The sequence below is a fragment of the Oreochromis aureus genome, linkage group 23 (assembly GCF_013358895.1).
Source record: "Oreochromis aureus strain Israel breed Guangdong linkage group 23, ZZ_aureus, whole genome shotgun sequence".
NCBI classification, from domain to species: Eukaryota; Metazoa; Chordata; class Actinopteri; order Cichliformes; family Cichlidae; genus Oreochromis; species Oreochromis aureus.
The window spans coordinates 22,662,799-22,677,472 of record NC_052963.1 but is presented as its reverse complement, the minus strand read 5'-3'; the positions used below and the strand labels follow the sequence as shown (position 1 = coordinate 22,677,472).

The 14,674-nt window shown below is 41.0% G+C and overlaps 1 protein-coding gene across 1 annotated transcript in view; it reads left to right on the top strand.

Moving 5' to 3' along the window:
• The window catches only part of si:ch73-383l1.1 (receptor tyrosine-protein kinase erbB-4), a 354,070-nt gene that overhangs the window by 333,026 nt on the left and 6,370 nt on the right, over positions 1-14,674 (top strand). Inside the window, exons 24-29 of the mRNA XM_039607089.1 lie at positions 3,626-3,723; positions 3,888-4,058; positions 6,858-7,143; positions 8,184-9,917; positions 10,004-10,089; positions 11,293-11,355. Coding sequence (XP_039463023.1) covers positions 3,626-3,723; positions 3,888-4,058; positions 6,858-7,143; positions 8,184-9,022 — 1,394 coding nt within the window. The 3' untranslated portion in view covers positions 9,023-9,917; positions 10,004-10,089; positions 11,293-11,355. The remainder of the gene's footprint in view (positions 1-3,625; positions 3,724-3,887; positions 4,059-6,857; positions 7,144-8,183; positions 9,918-10,003; positions 10,090-11,292; positions 11,356-14,674) is intronic.

Sequence of the window (14,674 nt, the reverse complement as noted above, 5' to 3'; positions counted from 1 at the left end):
ATGCAAACCTGAAGGCAGAGAGACCCACAAACAAGCAGCAGCTGAAGGCTGCAGTAAAGGCCTGGCAGAGCATCTCAAGGGAGGAAACAGGATTTGCTGATATCCATGGAATCTAGACTTCATGCAGCCACTGACTGCAACAGATTTTCATTCACATATTAAAAACAGTCCCTATATTTAAGATTGCATGTCTGATTACTTTTGAACCTCAGAAAATGATGAACTATGTATAAAAAGAGCTGTGATTCCTGAACAGTTAAAGCAATACTGTCATATTTCACCAATGTAGTGACCAGATGCTGTAGAACTATCTTTTAAATTCAGTGATTTGTAGTAACAACAAGCACTTTTTTATTCCCCATATTCACTGGTTGTGCATGGTGTGTTTGTCACCTGTAGTCATTGTGCAGCTGACACAATTCTCTTTCCACTTATCCCACTCACCATATTTCACCCTTGTTCTCTTAGTTTACATTAGTGAGTGGCTGTTTTAACACCATAGAGGAAAAATCATAGAATAAGTGATTCTGACTTTATGTGATCCCACACTTAATCAGGGCAGGTCTCCTTGTCTTCTTGTTTTTTGGCATTACCTTTTTATGACTCACTGTTATATTACTGCTTTTCATCCCAGCAGGTTTAAAATCTTCAGAAACTGACTATTTTTTACCCACCAATTACATTAGCAAAAACAGCACAGCTACTAATGAGATGGGTGACGTCCGGTGAGCATCATGATCAAAAATAACCCAAACAGGTCAGGCACAGAGTCCAAGTAGCAAGAGAGTCACGCTGCCCAGTCAGAAGCCGGAAGCAAGCTCAGCAATCGGCCGCATTAATTCTAATTGCATGTTGACTGCGAGCCGTTTGTTTGTGATCTCATGGGCCGTCACACTGCGTGCCCCGCCGCTTCTGCGCCACCCCAATAAAAATGAAATAGAGTTTGATTGCTGGAGTAATTGCACCTCATTTAGGTAATGTGCCTGCGTGGGGTGTTACAAGTGGAAATTTGAACAAAGTCAAACAGGCGAAGTGACAGCAGAAAGGGTCAGGCTTTATTTAAGAGGAGCTAGATTAAAAGTGGTGCCCAGAATGCAAGAAATGCACATAAGACTGCAGATTTTTAATTTGATAAATGCTGTTAGAGTATAGCAAGGTATATGCAAGTTTTTGTAATGCAAATACATCAAAAAAGAAATAATAACATACAATAAACCCCCTATTGGACTGCTGGAGACAACCCACTTTAGCCGTCGGTGCTGCAGAGTGTGTAATGGAGATGTCGACAATGAAATCAGCAGCTCTCTTTGCTTACGATCTAATCCGAGCTAAGACACCACCTGGCATTTTACCTTCAGGGGTTTGCTGTGTTTACTGCAGCAGTAGCCTAAAGGAGAGAAATGTGGTTTACAAAGTAAAATAAAAAAAAGTTTTTTTTATTACAACCTCTGAGTTGCCCTTGAGCAAAGCAGTTGGCACTGAAAATGTATAGAATTTAGTCAAAATGAACGGCACTGTTGCTCATTCAGCATTCCTGAAATAAATGAAGGTTGAAGGTACACAGTGACACAGCTTTCATTGAGTGCTTTCTCTTAGATAAACTGCGCACAGATAAAAGTTTTATACATTATCCAGTATAAAGTGATAGCTGGAAATGTCCCTTTTTACCATTTCTTACTGAAGGGTATTCATGGAGCTGTTGGATTGCACCAAAATGACACTTTTTTGTTTTTATCCAACTGAAGAAACAGAATATTCACATTTAGTGCGATCTAGCTGAAATTCAATTATTATTATTAAATGGTATTTCATGCAAGAGAGCTAATAAAGACAAATTAAATACTCACAGCTCTCATATTGATGTTTAAAGCGTTTTTGATTGATTCACAATATCAAGTCGTGCACTGAATAACACGGAAGGAAACATTCCACCCTAATCGCTGTCGGTAGATGCCGGTTGCATTCAAACAACACAATGAAAGACACTCATACCCTGACAGTTGGTTATTAATATTATTGCATGGATGTCAGTATAATTTTATTCTACCAAATTAAAAAGAATAACTGGGGAGAGAGAGGGCAACCATCCTGTAGGAAAGTAATGGAACAGAGGGAAGAGGACACGTCTAGGGAGAGCAGCAGCTGATGAAGATGGTCAGGCAGGCTGAGATGGAGATTTATGATCTATTCATAAAGTCTGTCTAGCATTTGATCATGTGTTCAGGCTAATGTATGAAAACCACCGTGGTTACCTTAGAAACCAGTCGCAACCCTGCCATGCTCATGCATCATCAGTGTCCTCTGGTATTTAGAGACACATCACTGCACCCCTGGGTGTATTCTGTGATATGCCAGCTGTTTGTCAAATATTATTTTTGTTTGAGTAACACTTTGCAATAAGAGATTCAAAAGTGGGAAACAGGAACTACTGAGTAAATATGCTTTTACACTGGGGGTAAAGAAGTTATCCCGAAGCATTGAGAAAGTATTGAGGACCTCTAATGATAAATCATACAGGAGAGGGTAGCACTAACAAAAAGACAGGAGTCAGAGCGGTGGAAGAGTGGAAAATGCTAAGATTTTTACTGGGAGGGACCAGAATGGTTGCGATTATAAATGAGTACAACAGAAGGACAGCTCAGGGTTCAGAGATAACGTTAGAGAGGCGAGACTGACATAGTTTTTATTGGACAAAGGGTGTAGAATATGTATGTAGCAAAGGCGGATGTAGCGAAGGAGGTCATGCAGAGGGTTGGTGTTTCAGAAGAGGCTGATAAAGGTAGGGTAAGATGGGGGCAGATTATCTGCTGTTGCTACCCATAAATGGACCAGCCAAAAGAAGAAGAAGGGCAATGTAATAGCGACGTAGTCCTAAAGTCATGATGAACGGCTACATAACTACTGATTAATTACTGAGTAACTACTGAGCAAGTATGTGTTTACAATGGAGTGTACAGGAATGACTGGTAAGGATGACAAAGCAAAGAGAAACTGCTGAGGAACTATAATGATACATCAACTGACAGATAAAGAAACGGCAGGTAAAGTAGTTCTGAAGTTATGAGCAACTACTTTGTAACTACTGAGTAACTGCTGAGTAATATACTTAATTACTTGAGGTAATAAAAAAGAATGACTAAGCAGCAATAAAGAAGCAATTAGTGTTTTGTTCTGCTGTGTTTGATGTAGAGTTTATCGAGAATGAACTCTACATATGAAAAAAAATGGACCTTTCCGGATTTACGGATGATTATGAGCTAATCATTACATAATGATTCACTAATAGTGTGTTTAGCAGCTGGATCTTAAGTATTTAATAGCCCTGGGTCAAGAGTTATTAGGGAAGTACTAAAGAACAACTCATTAACTCTCAGACTGTTCCTGATTTGTTGTTCCTATTTCTTTAGTAACTATCCCCCTCTTAGAGTAATACACAGGGCTGACAGGAAGCTGCAAATGCAGTAAGAGGCTCGAGAGTAGTCCTGAGAAATGAGCAAAGAAAAAGGAGACAGCTGGGATAAAGGTTAAGGAATTGTAGGCAATTAATAAACTTCCCTCTGTATATTTCTCTGCTTCTTTTTCTAACTCCATGGTATTCTTCCTTTGCCCTCTTTCTCTTCCCCAGGCTGGATGATTGATGCAGACAGCAGGCCGAAGTTCAAGGAGCTGGCCGCCGAGTTCTGCAGAATGGCCCGTGACCCACAGCGATATCTGGTGATTCAGGTGTGTCCTTTGATAATAACTTTCCTTTGTTTCTTTTCTCTGCAAACATTTCCATATCGTGCGGACACAAAAGTATTATCTGATGCATCTCTCGCTGCAATCTGTATGCTGCTGGAATTAATTTGGTGCTCGGCAACTAAACCTGTTACACGTGTATAACTCAGGGAGACGACCGCATGAAGCTTCCCAGTCCCAGTGACAGCAAGTTCTTCCAGAGCCTGCTGGACGAAGAGGACCTTGATGACTTGATGGATGCCGAGGAGTATCTGGTGCCTCGAGGTTTCAACATGGCCACTCAGTCGTGCACGACCAGGCCTCGTGTTGACCCCAACAGGGTAAGACCACTAACGAACACTGTGTTATACTGCATTTTGGAAGCATTTGTGTGCCAAACGCTCCAAAGTTGTTAAGCGTCATAGATGATCTCCAGCAAAAAACATCTTTAATTTTGTGTACGTGCCTCTTCTCTTTTACTGTCCTATATAAATGCTCAAGGTGGTTAAGAACCTGCAATACACTGATGATTTCCCTCTACTAATAACCTACCTCCATCATTTCCATCACAGTGTGTGTGGCTTAAACCTGGACTCTTTATGCAGTAGCTCCCCAGGCCCCAGGTTTCATTACTCAGAGCGCCATAGGCAAATAACAAGCCGCTATCTTAAAATGCTGGAGTCGTTTACAAATAGACAATGAGCGCAGGCTGGGCTGCTTGCTTTGCAGCATGCACCATGTGCTGCTGGACAGCCCATGGCTCCGCATCTTTTACAACTTTAGCCCCACGACCTATCCATTTGCCAGTGGCTCTTTGTTCCCTGACAGCCGCGCACATACGCCAAAAAAAACACACATGATAATCGAGTCAGAGTCCTGCTTGTTTAAGGTCAACAACCAGATCGCCAATTGAAGATCTTTTAATTTTACAATCAGAAGCTGCCGCGTGCCCAAGCAGGGAAGGGTGTATAAATCCATCAGTGAGCTGACTTTGCCGAAGGAAGTTAGTTATTCAGGTTGTGCCGCCTCAGACGCAGTCCGATACAGACGGTTATCTTATCTGTGCTGATTTGCTCTCACTCGCTCGCACTTGAAAAGACGAGCCGATAATGACTTGCTTTGAAGAAGGGATGAACAGAGAAGTTTGGAGGAGGAGGATGTTGATTGCAGTGGAGGGAAGACCGTAGGAGTAGGTGGACGAATATAACCCCGGGACATTTCCTTCTTTTCTGTTGTGTTTTGTAGATCTGCTTCCCGTAATTGCTGCTGTAGCGCTAGCAGCTGGCAAGAGTGCAGAGGAGTTGGCCTGGATTAAATAGCCCGCGGCAAGCCAACACAGCACCGCAAGAAGCCCTTTGCTTCATTTGTCATGTTTTGTATATTCTGGTGGGCCTTTTTTTTTTTTAAGGTTCAGGTGTTTGTATCATAGCTTTGCCTGGCTGCCCCTCACAGTCCCTGGTGGCTGATGACTACACCAGCAGAACTTTGTCTGAGAATTTTACTTCAAAAGGCAGCAGCATGGGTTAAAGCCTCACTGCTTTGCCGCAGGTGGAACAAAAGTTGTGTACGCTGGCTTAAACTTTGTTGTTATTAGCTTATTTGCCATAGATATTATATCATCAAAGAGTTAGACAGTACCCAGAGTACCGCAGACCAAAGATATTTACAGCTAAGTTATATCAGAAAGTATCTTAATCAGAATTTCTGGCAGAGAGCAGAATTCATGGTTCCATCAATTACAGCAAGTAATTGAACTGAAGCAGCAAACTGCCACTAACGTTGTATGGTATGATGTTCTTTTTATGAAGTGCTGTGTTAGTTTTATGCAGATGTAGTGGAACTCAAACCTTCCACAAAGTTCAGCGTTTGTTTCATCAGTCCAAAGAATATTTTCCAAAATGTTTGGGCATCATCAAGATGTTTTCTGGTAAATGTGAGATTTTGGGTTGTTTTGGTTAGCAGTGGTTTTCTCCTTGAACTCTCCCATAGATGCCATTTTCTCCCAGTCTCTGTCTTATTGTTGAATCATGAAATTTGACTTTAACTGATGCAAGTGAGGCCTGCAGTTCTTTCGATCTTGTTCAGTCCACTTTTGGTAGGCCATTCACTCCTGGGAAGGTTCTATAACCGATTCAATTCCGATTCACAAGGTCCTGATTCGATTCGATTCAATTTTGACTCAGACAGTAAGAAATATTTTAATTCTGATCATTTATCAGTACACATCCATATTTTTTATGTCTATGTATAAAAACAAAGCTGAAACTTGAGACTTCATCAGAGGTGTAAGCACCACAGCAGATGCCTTTGTGTCAAAGTAACTGAGGGTGAAACGCAGAAAAACATGAAGGAGATTTTCCTGCCCTGGCTTTTTATAGCAGATTAAAAATATTCTGCAGTAGAACAAAAACTGAAGCAAGCCATGAATCAACGTATGAACGTATTACCTGATGCTGCTGAAGTGAAGCAGAGCAAAGTTACAGAGGTGTTAACGTCTTTCTGTGGAATCCGTTCACCTGCTTTTTAATTGTTTAGTGTTTTAACTCATTGGCGTTTTTTGAAATAGTTCCGTGAGCCTGAGCTGAGATTCTGGCATTTCTGGCAAAATACATTCACATTTAAAAATTGATTCAGAATTTAATGAATCGATATCACATTATTCAAACTAAAATCAATTTGAAACAGAAAATTGATTTTTTTTTATACCCACCCCTAATAATGGCTCTCACCATGGTTCACCAAAGCCTGAGAAATGGTTTGTATAACAATTTCAAGACAGATAGATGTCAGTTTGTTAAATCTTAGCATGATGAGTTGATATTTGAGATACTTAGGCCTACTTCACTTTGGTGAAGGTTCTTTTTAAGTGATTTTTTTGATTCAACAGGTCTGGTAGTAATCAGGCTTGGGTGTGGCTTTTGAAATTGAATGTAACTTTACAAAAACATGTGGTTAATCACTGATAATTCATGATTTAACAATCAAGCAGAGCAAAATGGCCTTACTTGCACTTCTTTAGCAGAGAATCAGCTGTGTCATGAGCTTATTTGTTCCGACTTGAACTTCACGGCCCCTCCTGAACTCATGCTATGCTCAGTTTTTCTTATCTTAACCCCGATCCCTGCCTCTCTTTACCGCAGAATCAGTTTGGCTATCGAGATGGTGGTCTAAATCCTGCAGAAGGACCCTTGGCAGGCGCACAAGCTTGTGTGAACCAGGATGCCACAGGTGGCCCGAGCCCAGTCCTGGAGGAGCAGCGTTGTAATGGAAGCCTCCATAAGAAGAGCCTGAGCCAGGCTGGAGGGGAAGACAGTGGGGGTCAGAGGTACAGTGCTGACCCAACCATCTTTCTGGGGGAGAGAGCACTGAGAGGGGACACTGATGAGGACGGATACATGACGCCAATGAAGGACAAGAGCTCCTCAGGTACTCATAGTAAAGCCTTATGAGACTGTTGTGGCCACTTGAATCATTAAGAAGATAATTAATCCAGTTTAATTTTCCAGAGTACACATTAGAAGCAGAATTGCTCTAAAGAAGCTAAAAATAAGTTCAGGTAGGAATTCTGCAGTCCTGCAGGGCATTTAGTAGTAATGATGCATAAATGCATTTTAGGAGCTGTATTTAATCCACAGCACAGAGTAGATAATATTAAACTTTAAAATAACCTTACCTAATTAAAATCCTTTCTTACTAATCTACAAAGCAAAACAGTGCAGTGGAAGTTAAAGATTGATTATGCTACAATCATCTGTGCAGCTCCACAAACAGAAACATAATTAAAATTATAAACAAGTACATAATATATGTGCACCTTTCTCTCTGTCCTGTCATCTCTTTGCTCATTCACAGAGTAAATACGATCTTTTGTACGATAGTCGGCCTGTCATTTTTCCTGTTCATTTCATCTCATTCCATTGATTAAAATTCCTACTGAGTTTCCTTCGACGGCGGTGTATGTCAGCTACTACTACAGAGTCATGTTTTGCCTTTGATCATAATTCAGTCCATCAGCCCTGCTCTTGCACTGCCGTCTTTGATTTTTTTTTTTTTTGAGCAGCTCAAAATATAACAAAGCCTGCAGCAAAATGCATCTGATGCAATGTCAAGGAGCGGAAAAGTGGGCAAAATCAATAGGTTTCTCACCCCACTATTATAGCGCTTGGAAGCAGTGAAGAGGGGTCATTTGTTGGCATTTTCAACCCCAGCAGATGGAGTTTCCAGTGCCAAAGAACTGCTGGCAAGATGCCCATCTTGTCCTGAGTGCCTGCCATTATCGCCATTATCATCTCCATCTTCTCTCCTCATTAGCGAGTGATCTCTTTCTTTTACTCTATTTCATTCTCTATTTCCTTTGTTTTCTCACCTCTTGATTTAATTTCTCCAAATTTTTTGTTATTGCTGTCTGAACTGTTTTCCCTCTTCTTCGAATTCACTCTCCTTCTCATTCATTTTCTGTGGTACAGAATATCTGAATCCCATCGAAGAGAACCCGTTTGTCACACGACGTAAAAACGGCGAGATCCACGCCCTGGATAACCCAGGCTACCACAGCACACCCAACAGTCAGCCCAAAGGAGAGGACGAGTACATCAATGAGCCCCTCTACCTCAACACCTTCCATACCCCCGCTGAGTTGGGCCTGGAAGCCCTGAGGAGAAATGGTCTGCCCCTACCCACTCAGCCTCCTTCTTCTATCTCAGCCACAACCTCAGGCTCCCATCTTCCGCTTACCATCCAGACTAGCCTGCCCCACTACCCTCTCCCCACAGCCCAACCATCTCCATCTGGCATTCCTTGCCACCATGGTCCACCGACTCACATCCTCCATGCCCACCACACCGTCAAACCTGCAGGGCAACCTGGCAATCCAGGTGGCGGCTCTGTTGCTCAGAGCCAAATAGGAACTACTGCTCAAGCTCAGGTGAGCCAGTCGGGTGCCCTGTCCACTTCAGCCACCATCGGGCATGGCAGCCTGCCAGCCTACCAGAGCTACGCCACCACACACCCTGCCAGTTTGCTGAAGCATGGAGGGCAGACATCAGGTAAAGCCAGCGGGAAGAAGCTAAAGGTGACCTTTGACAATCCAGAATACTGGCAGCACAGCTTGCCTCCCAAATCATCTAACCAGGCAGCCTCAGATGGTGCCCAGGGAGGTTCCACCAACGCCAAGCTCTTCTATAAGCAGAATGGACACATACGGCCGGCAGTAGCTGAAAACCCTGAATACATGTCTGAGTTTTCCCTGAAATCTGGAACCATCTTGCCACCTCCACCTTACCGGCAACGAAACACTGTGGTCTAGATTATTCCATTTAACAAACGTTCCCCAATCTTCCTCTAGCCTCCAACCAGCCCAACATCCTCTCCAGTTCCACGGTCCTACACAAAGAGAGAGTAGCCCCAACCAAAGCTGCTCTCAGCCCTGCCCAGATAACGGGCCATCTGCTGTAGATTGTAGCAACATCTGGAGGAGGTGGACCGAACCAAGCAGAAGCAACTCAGACCCCTGAACTGTCACTATAGACAATCTCGTCCATCTCTGTTCTGTAGATAGAGACTGTGCTCCATGTCATTCAGAATGTCAAGGTTATGGTAGTTTTCAGTAAAGAACAGATGCTTAATTATCACACATCAGTGGACGGACTCTATCTGGGGGTACCTGAACTCACTGCCAGCCACTTGGGTTTCAGATTTGTGAGAGGAACAAGAAGTTTTACTGGTCTTTTTGCTTTCTATTATAAAGTTCTGAGGAGGAACAGTATTCTGCAAAGGGTTTCTGAAACAAGCAATCACATAGAACAAATACAGTCTGTTAGATGTCAAGATGTCTGGCTTTCTGAATGACCTTAGAGTGAGGTAGCCAGGCAACAAAAGCAAAATATGGAGGAAGAAAAGACAATATAGAGTGGGCAGCAAAAGACGGAGCACTCATCAATCATATTCAGTGTTTTTGCCTATAGGATTATACCCACCGTGTGTTCTTTTATATGAAATATGTGAATCTCATCTCATCCTTCTACTGTAACTGTGATACTGTGATGGACAAAACTACAGTGATCTTTTCTTTCACATTTGTAGTTCAACCATGGACTTTTTAAATTGCCCGAGAATCTGCAGGGCAACTGCTGTTCTGTTGGTTTTGCTTGGCTGCTGTCTGTTTGGAGAAGCTGACTAAAACAGCTTTCCCAGGGCAAATGGTAAAAGGGAAACCACACTGTAAACACTTTTATAATCACCGGTTTCAGTGCTGAAAAGATTTTTATACACTGGTTTTCCCATTCAGATCGTGAAGCTAACTCGGATGAGAAAACCTGCTATGAGCTGTAGAGTACTCAACTGTAAAGCAGCTGAACTCAAAATGGTGAAATGGTGAGAAAAAAAACTACAGAAAGGGGAGGAAAAGTTCATGAAAGTTTATACAAACTGACTAATGAAGACCTCAAGGAAGGAACAAGACAGCACCAGCAGAGCACAGTTAAACAGACTACTTTATATGTGTCTATCTGTCTTTGTGTCAGTGTGATTGGGATTAGTGTGTGCGTGTATGTTCATATTTTAGCAAGCTAGAGATGACCCCACTGGGGGTGGGGAATGTGGTAAAAGTCAGTGTTAATGGAGTCGAAAGCTAAAGATCTTCAGTACTAACCAACGATTGACTCTATCAAGGCTTTTTTTCCTATGTCAAGTATAAACAAACCAAGCTCAAATCAAAAGCTCATTAAAAGGCCCTAACTGCACCAAATGGCACCAAATCTCTGGAAGGGTTTTATATATTTATGGTGTCCTTAGCTAACGCTACTTTCTTTGAGTTGATCAAAATTAAGAATGTGAGGATTTATCATTTTATTAACTGGAAATGGTGCTTGTCTCGGTCATGGTGTTTGTTATATTCTCGATTGCTTGGACCGAGAAAAAGTACAACTCTAGACTACTTGTGACCACATCTGATCTAGATGTTTTTCCCTTTTTTTTCAGAATCATGTTTTTCCAGACCCCACCCATATTCTCATTAGACTGTTAATTGGTAGCTAATTTCATTTTGGCTACTACAGGTGTCAGTGGTTACTACCCAAATTGTTCACAAGGCAGAAGTCGATAAGCTAACCTTGTCTACTAGAAAATATATTTTAAAGAGCAAGAAAAAATGATGCTTTCAAACAAGTCAGATGTTTTAAAGCTAAATTTATTCTTTAGCATTAAAGCTAGCTTAAGCCTGACATGCACCTCCATAGAATTGTAACTACACCTTGTGGCAACATGGATCTCTGATCTTGCCAACCAATATGTGGCCATAGATTGTGGCTAAATACAGAAAACTTGACAGTAGCTTGAAGTGTATATTTTATTTATATTTCAACCAGGACAACTATAGTCATAAGACTGTTGTTTTAGTAATTTTTGTTTGGAGGTATGGTTCTATTCTGCGCTAATGTAGAAAGCACAAAGCAGGGAGACTCTTTTCATGTAAACTATACTTCTGCATCAGCTCTACGTCGTAACTTATACCATAACCAGACCCCATTTTAACCCTATGCCGCAACCTTCTAAGTAACCTGTCGTGTGCTTCCCTAGAAATCTACCTACATGTCGGGCCAATGCATACCACAACGACTTGATGGTGGGGAAGACCTCAGTGTAAGGATACAAGGATTTTCCAATGACATAGTTAGTTGGGATGTAGATTTCCCACAGAAGTCTAAATGAAGTTTAAGATTTCACAGAGCAGAAATAACAACAAATGTGAAAAGGAAGCGTTAGCTGGATGTGGGGTTGGCAAGCTGCTTCCAAAAAACTGTCATAAGGATGTGTAGAAGGGTACAAGCTGAGACATTAGCTTATCCGCTGGGACTGTGGTGGAGCTTGACTTTGTCGCCTGGCTGAACTTGGCCTTTGCTCCATGTATGCAGTTGTGGTCAGAAGTTTATATCCACTCATCACAAATATCATGGTCATTTTGGGCTTCTAATGAATTCTTTGAAACTCTCTTTTTTCCACGGTGAAATGATTGTATAGTATACACACATGATGAGTGTATTTAACATACACTCATCATGCCCATGATGAGTGTATGTTAACCTATGACCACAACTGGCCAAACCAAGTTCATAAAGCAAGCTCTGTTTTGAATACATGTATTTTCTTTAATGCAGCACAGGGTAACTGGTAAAAGAAATGAGTACTATACCCCAGTGACATTTTTTCAGTTAAAACTATAATGTTATGTTTTCCAATATTAAGTTAGTTTAGTTTTCATTAGTTTCTTGGTGAATCGCCAGAAAGTCAACTACTGTTACCAGTATTAATAACTGTGCCAATTTTTAACATACCTAAGAAAGTCATTTCTTGTTTTGTTTGATGTAATTTGCACTTTCAGCACCACTGAGTTTTAAATTAATTAGTCTTGCCACTGTTTAATGGAGCCTCTAATCTATAAAGGCTTCACATCTGTTCTTAGCCCAGAGTGATATCATCACTCTCAAGAAATCTCAAGAAAATAGTTCTAACCCTGACTACTGATGCCTGTGTAGGCAACCTGCCAGTCAATGCTGCTGAAAGCACTGTATTACAGCCATTATTTCTTCCACCAAGCCATACACAACACCTGTGGGTAGGGGAAAACACTGCAACGCTTGCCAAACTTAGAAGTTCAAGATAAAACTTGTGTAATGTTGGTTTCTCTCAGAGGTCCTTTTGCAATATCTCCTTTATTTAGTTCAATGAATATGAAGAAAAACTTGTAGTTCTTGAACCTTTAACAACAATGGTATTTTTCATTATTTGTGGAGCATAAATATTGCTTTGTCATAGTTTCAACAACCTTTCATCATTCTACTCTGCCAGAGCCCAGCCCTGCCTAAGCTGTGTTCTTGCGTAGGTTATTTATTTTGTGTATTTAAAAGTGTGTGAAAGTGTGCTTGTCTCAGTCTATGCACATGTAACGCTGTATGTGTTTATCCTCCCCATGGAGCACTTTGATCAAAGTCGCGGGTATAAAGAAAGGATTTCCACTCTTCGTTACTGAAATATTCAACTTGTTTATCCAGCCGTTTACCACTTCAGAAAGCAATAGCTTTAGCAAAAGTACAAGGAAGGAACTGGGGCCAAGAGGTCATAAGGAAAACACATTTTACATGGTACTTGACCAGCTTCAAGAATGTCCTTGTTTCCATGTTTTTTCGTTTCTTCAAACAGTATTTATAGTAGTGCTTTGATGGTGTCATGATTAATTGATGAAGGAGTATTTTGTAGTCCTTTTTCGAGCTCTAATTCAGTGAAATAGAGACAGCATTTAATATCAATGTGAAATATTTATGGCGCGTTTGAGCTTGTTTATACTGAGCGGTGGAAGCGACTGCCAAATCTGGGTTTCAAGAAAAAGGAACAAAAATATGATGGTGGTAGAAAGAAAAACACACGCCTTGGTTTATGCCTGTTTTGCCCTAAATTACACTGCAGACCCAGGCAAAATGTGTGTTTGAATCAAGAACAGATTGAAGGACTGATGATACGAATGGTTTCAAATGTTCTCAAGAGCACTTAAGAGAATCTGAGGCATCCCCACTCTCCCATTTTTGATCTGAGTCATTGACTTGTTTGTTGACAGAAAGGTAGGAAAAAGCACCTGAAGTTCCCCTTTTGTCAAGTCGTGTTTTTTCCCATCCTAAGGCCTTGGTTATCCTTTTAGAGTACCAAAATGTGTCACGTCCATTTGGAAGCATTTTTTTTCCTCTCTGAAGACTAATATCTTGTGTCTTGTTTCAAACTAATTTTGCCTTGGTGTTACCTGCTGCTATTTGTCTCAGTCCTTAACAGGCTTGTGTTTGTGGCAGTTCAAAAGCATGCCAGGAGGAAACACTGCTGGTTAGGCTGATCCTTTTTATATAATTTTTGGGGTTTAGTTCTTCTTTTTTTTTTACTGCCTCCTCAAAGCCAAGGTGCAAAGGCATGTAGCCATGTCCTGAACCTAATCCTTCAATATTTTATCCTCAAACACCATACAGGCTTCAACAAAGTCTATTGTATAGTAAATATTTCATTGCATGGTTCCCAAAGTGAGTGTTTTACTGCCCTCCACCTTTGTATCTCATTTATGACAACATTATATTCAAATTTCTGTCCAGTGTGGAAAAAATTAACCAGATATTTTTTATCGAGTTTAGTAGCACAAACTGGGAATCCTTATTTCTGGGATGTTTCATGGGAATTTTTGTGTGTGAGTGTAGTATACCCCCACCCCCTCCCTACAGTGTCTCTTTAATATTTAGTTTTATCCTTAGTATCAAAGATGTAACTTTTTTTTCCCACTATGGTGTTGGCTACTGTACATTGTTCGACATGTTTGTTATAGCTACATTTTTTGGTTTCTTGACATTTTAATTGCACAAAAGAAGAAAAAGCTACTCTTAGCTACTCCCTTATTCACAAGGGGTTGCCACAGTGGGTAGCTCCACATATTCGGTTTGGTAGATTTTTACGCCGGATGCCCTTCCTAATACAGCCCTGAAGGGATTTGTGTCTCCTACCCGAAATCAAACCAGGAATCTTTCGCTTGTTAGGCGAATGTATAAACCACTATACCATTGTCCCTCATAAAAGAAAGTCATTCATTTTCTGTATTCAAATCATTGTATCAGTATAACTGTACAGAATCTTTGGGATTTCCTCCCAGATTTATCTAACACACTTCAACAACAAATGTGAATAATATTTTTATAAAGCACTGAAATGGCCGACTTGGTGAATTTGTAAATAAGGAGGCGATGCTTTGAATTTATATTGGTCTTCTCTCCTACTGCTTTTTTCTCCTGCTTATATCGACTTGTACAAAAAAAGCCGTACATATTTGCTTTATGTAAGTGTACCCTTTTGACTAATGGGGATTTCATTTTAAAAGTGCTTGTTGTTCCCTTCTCATGTGAAAATCTGTTCAGTGGCCCTGCTTCAGACCTTTGTG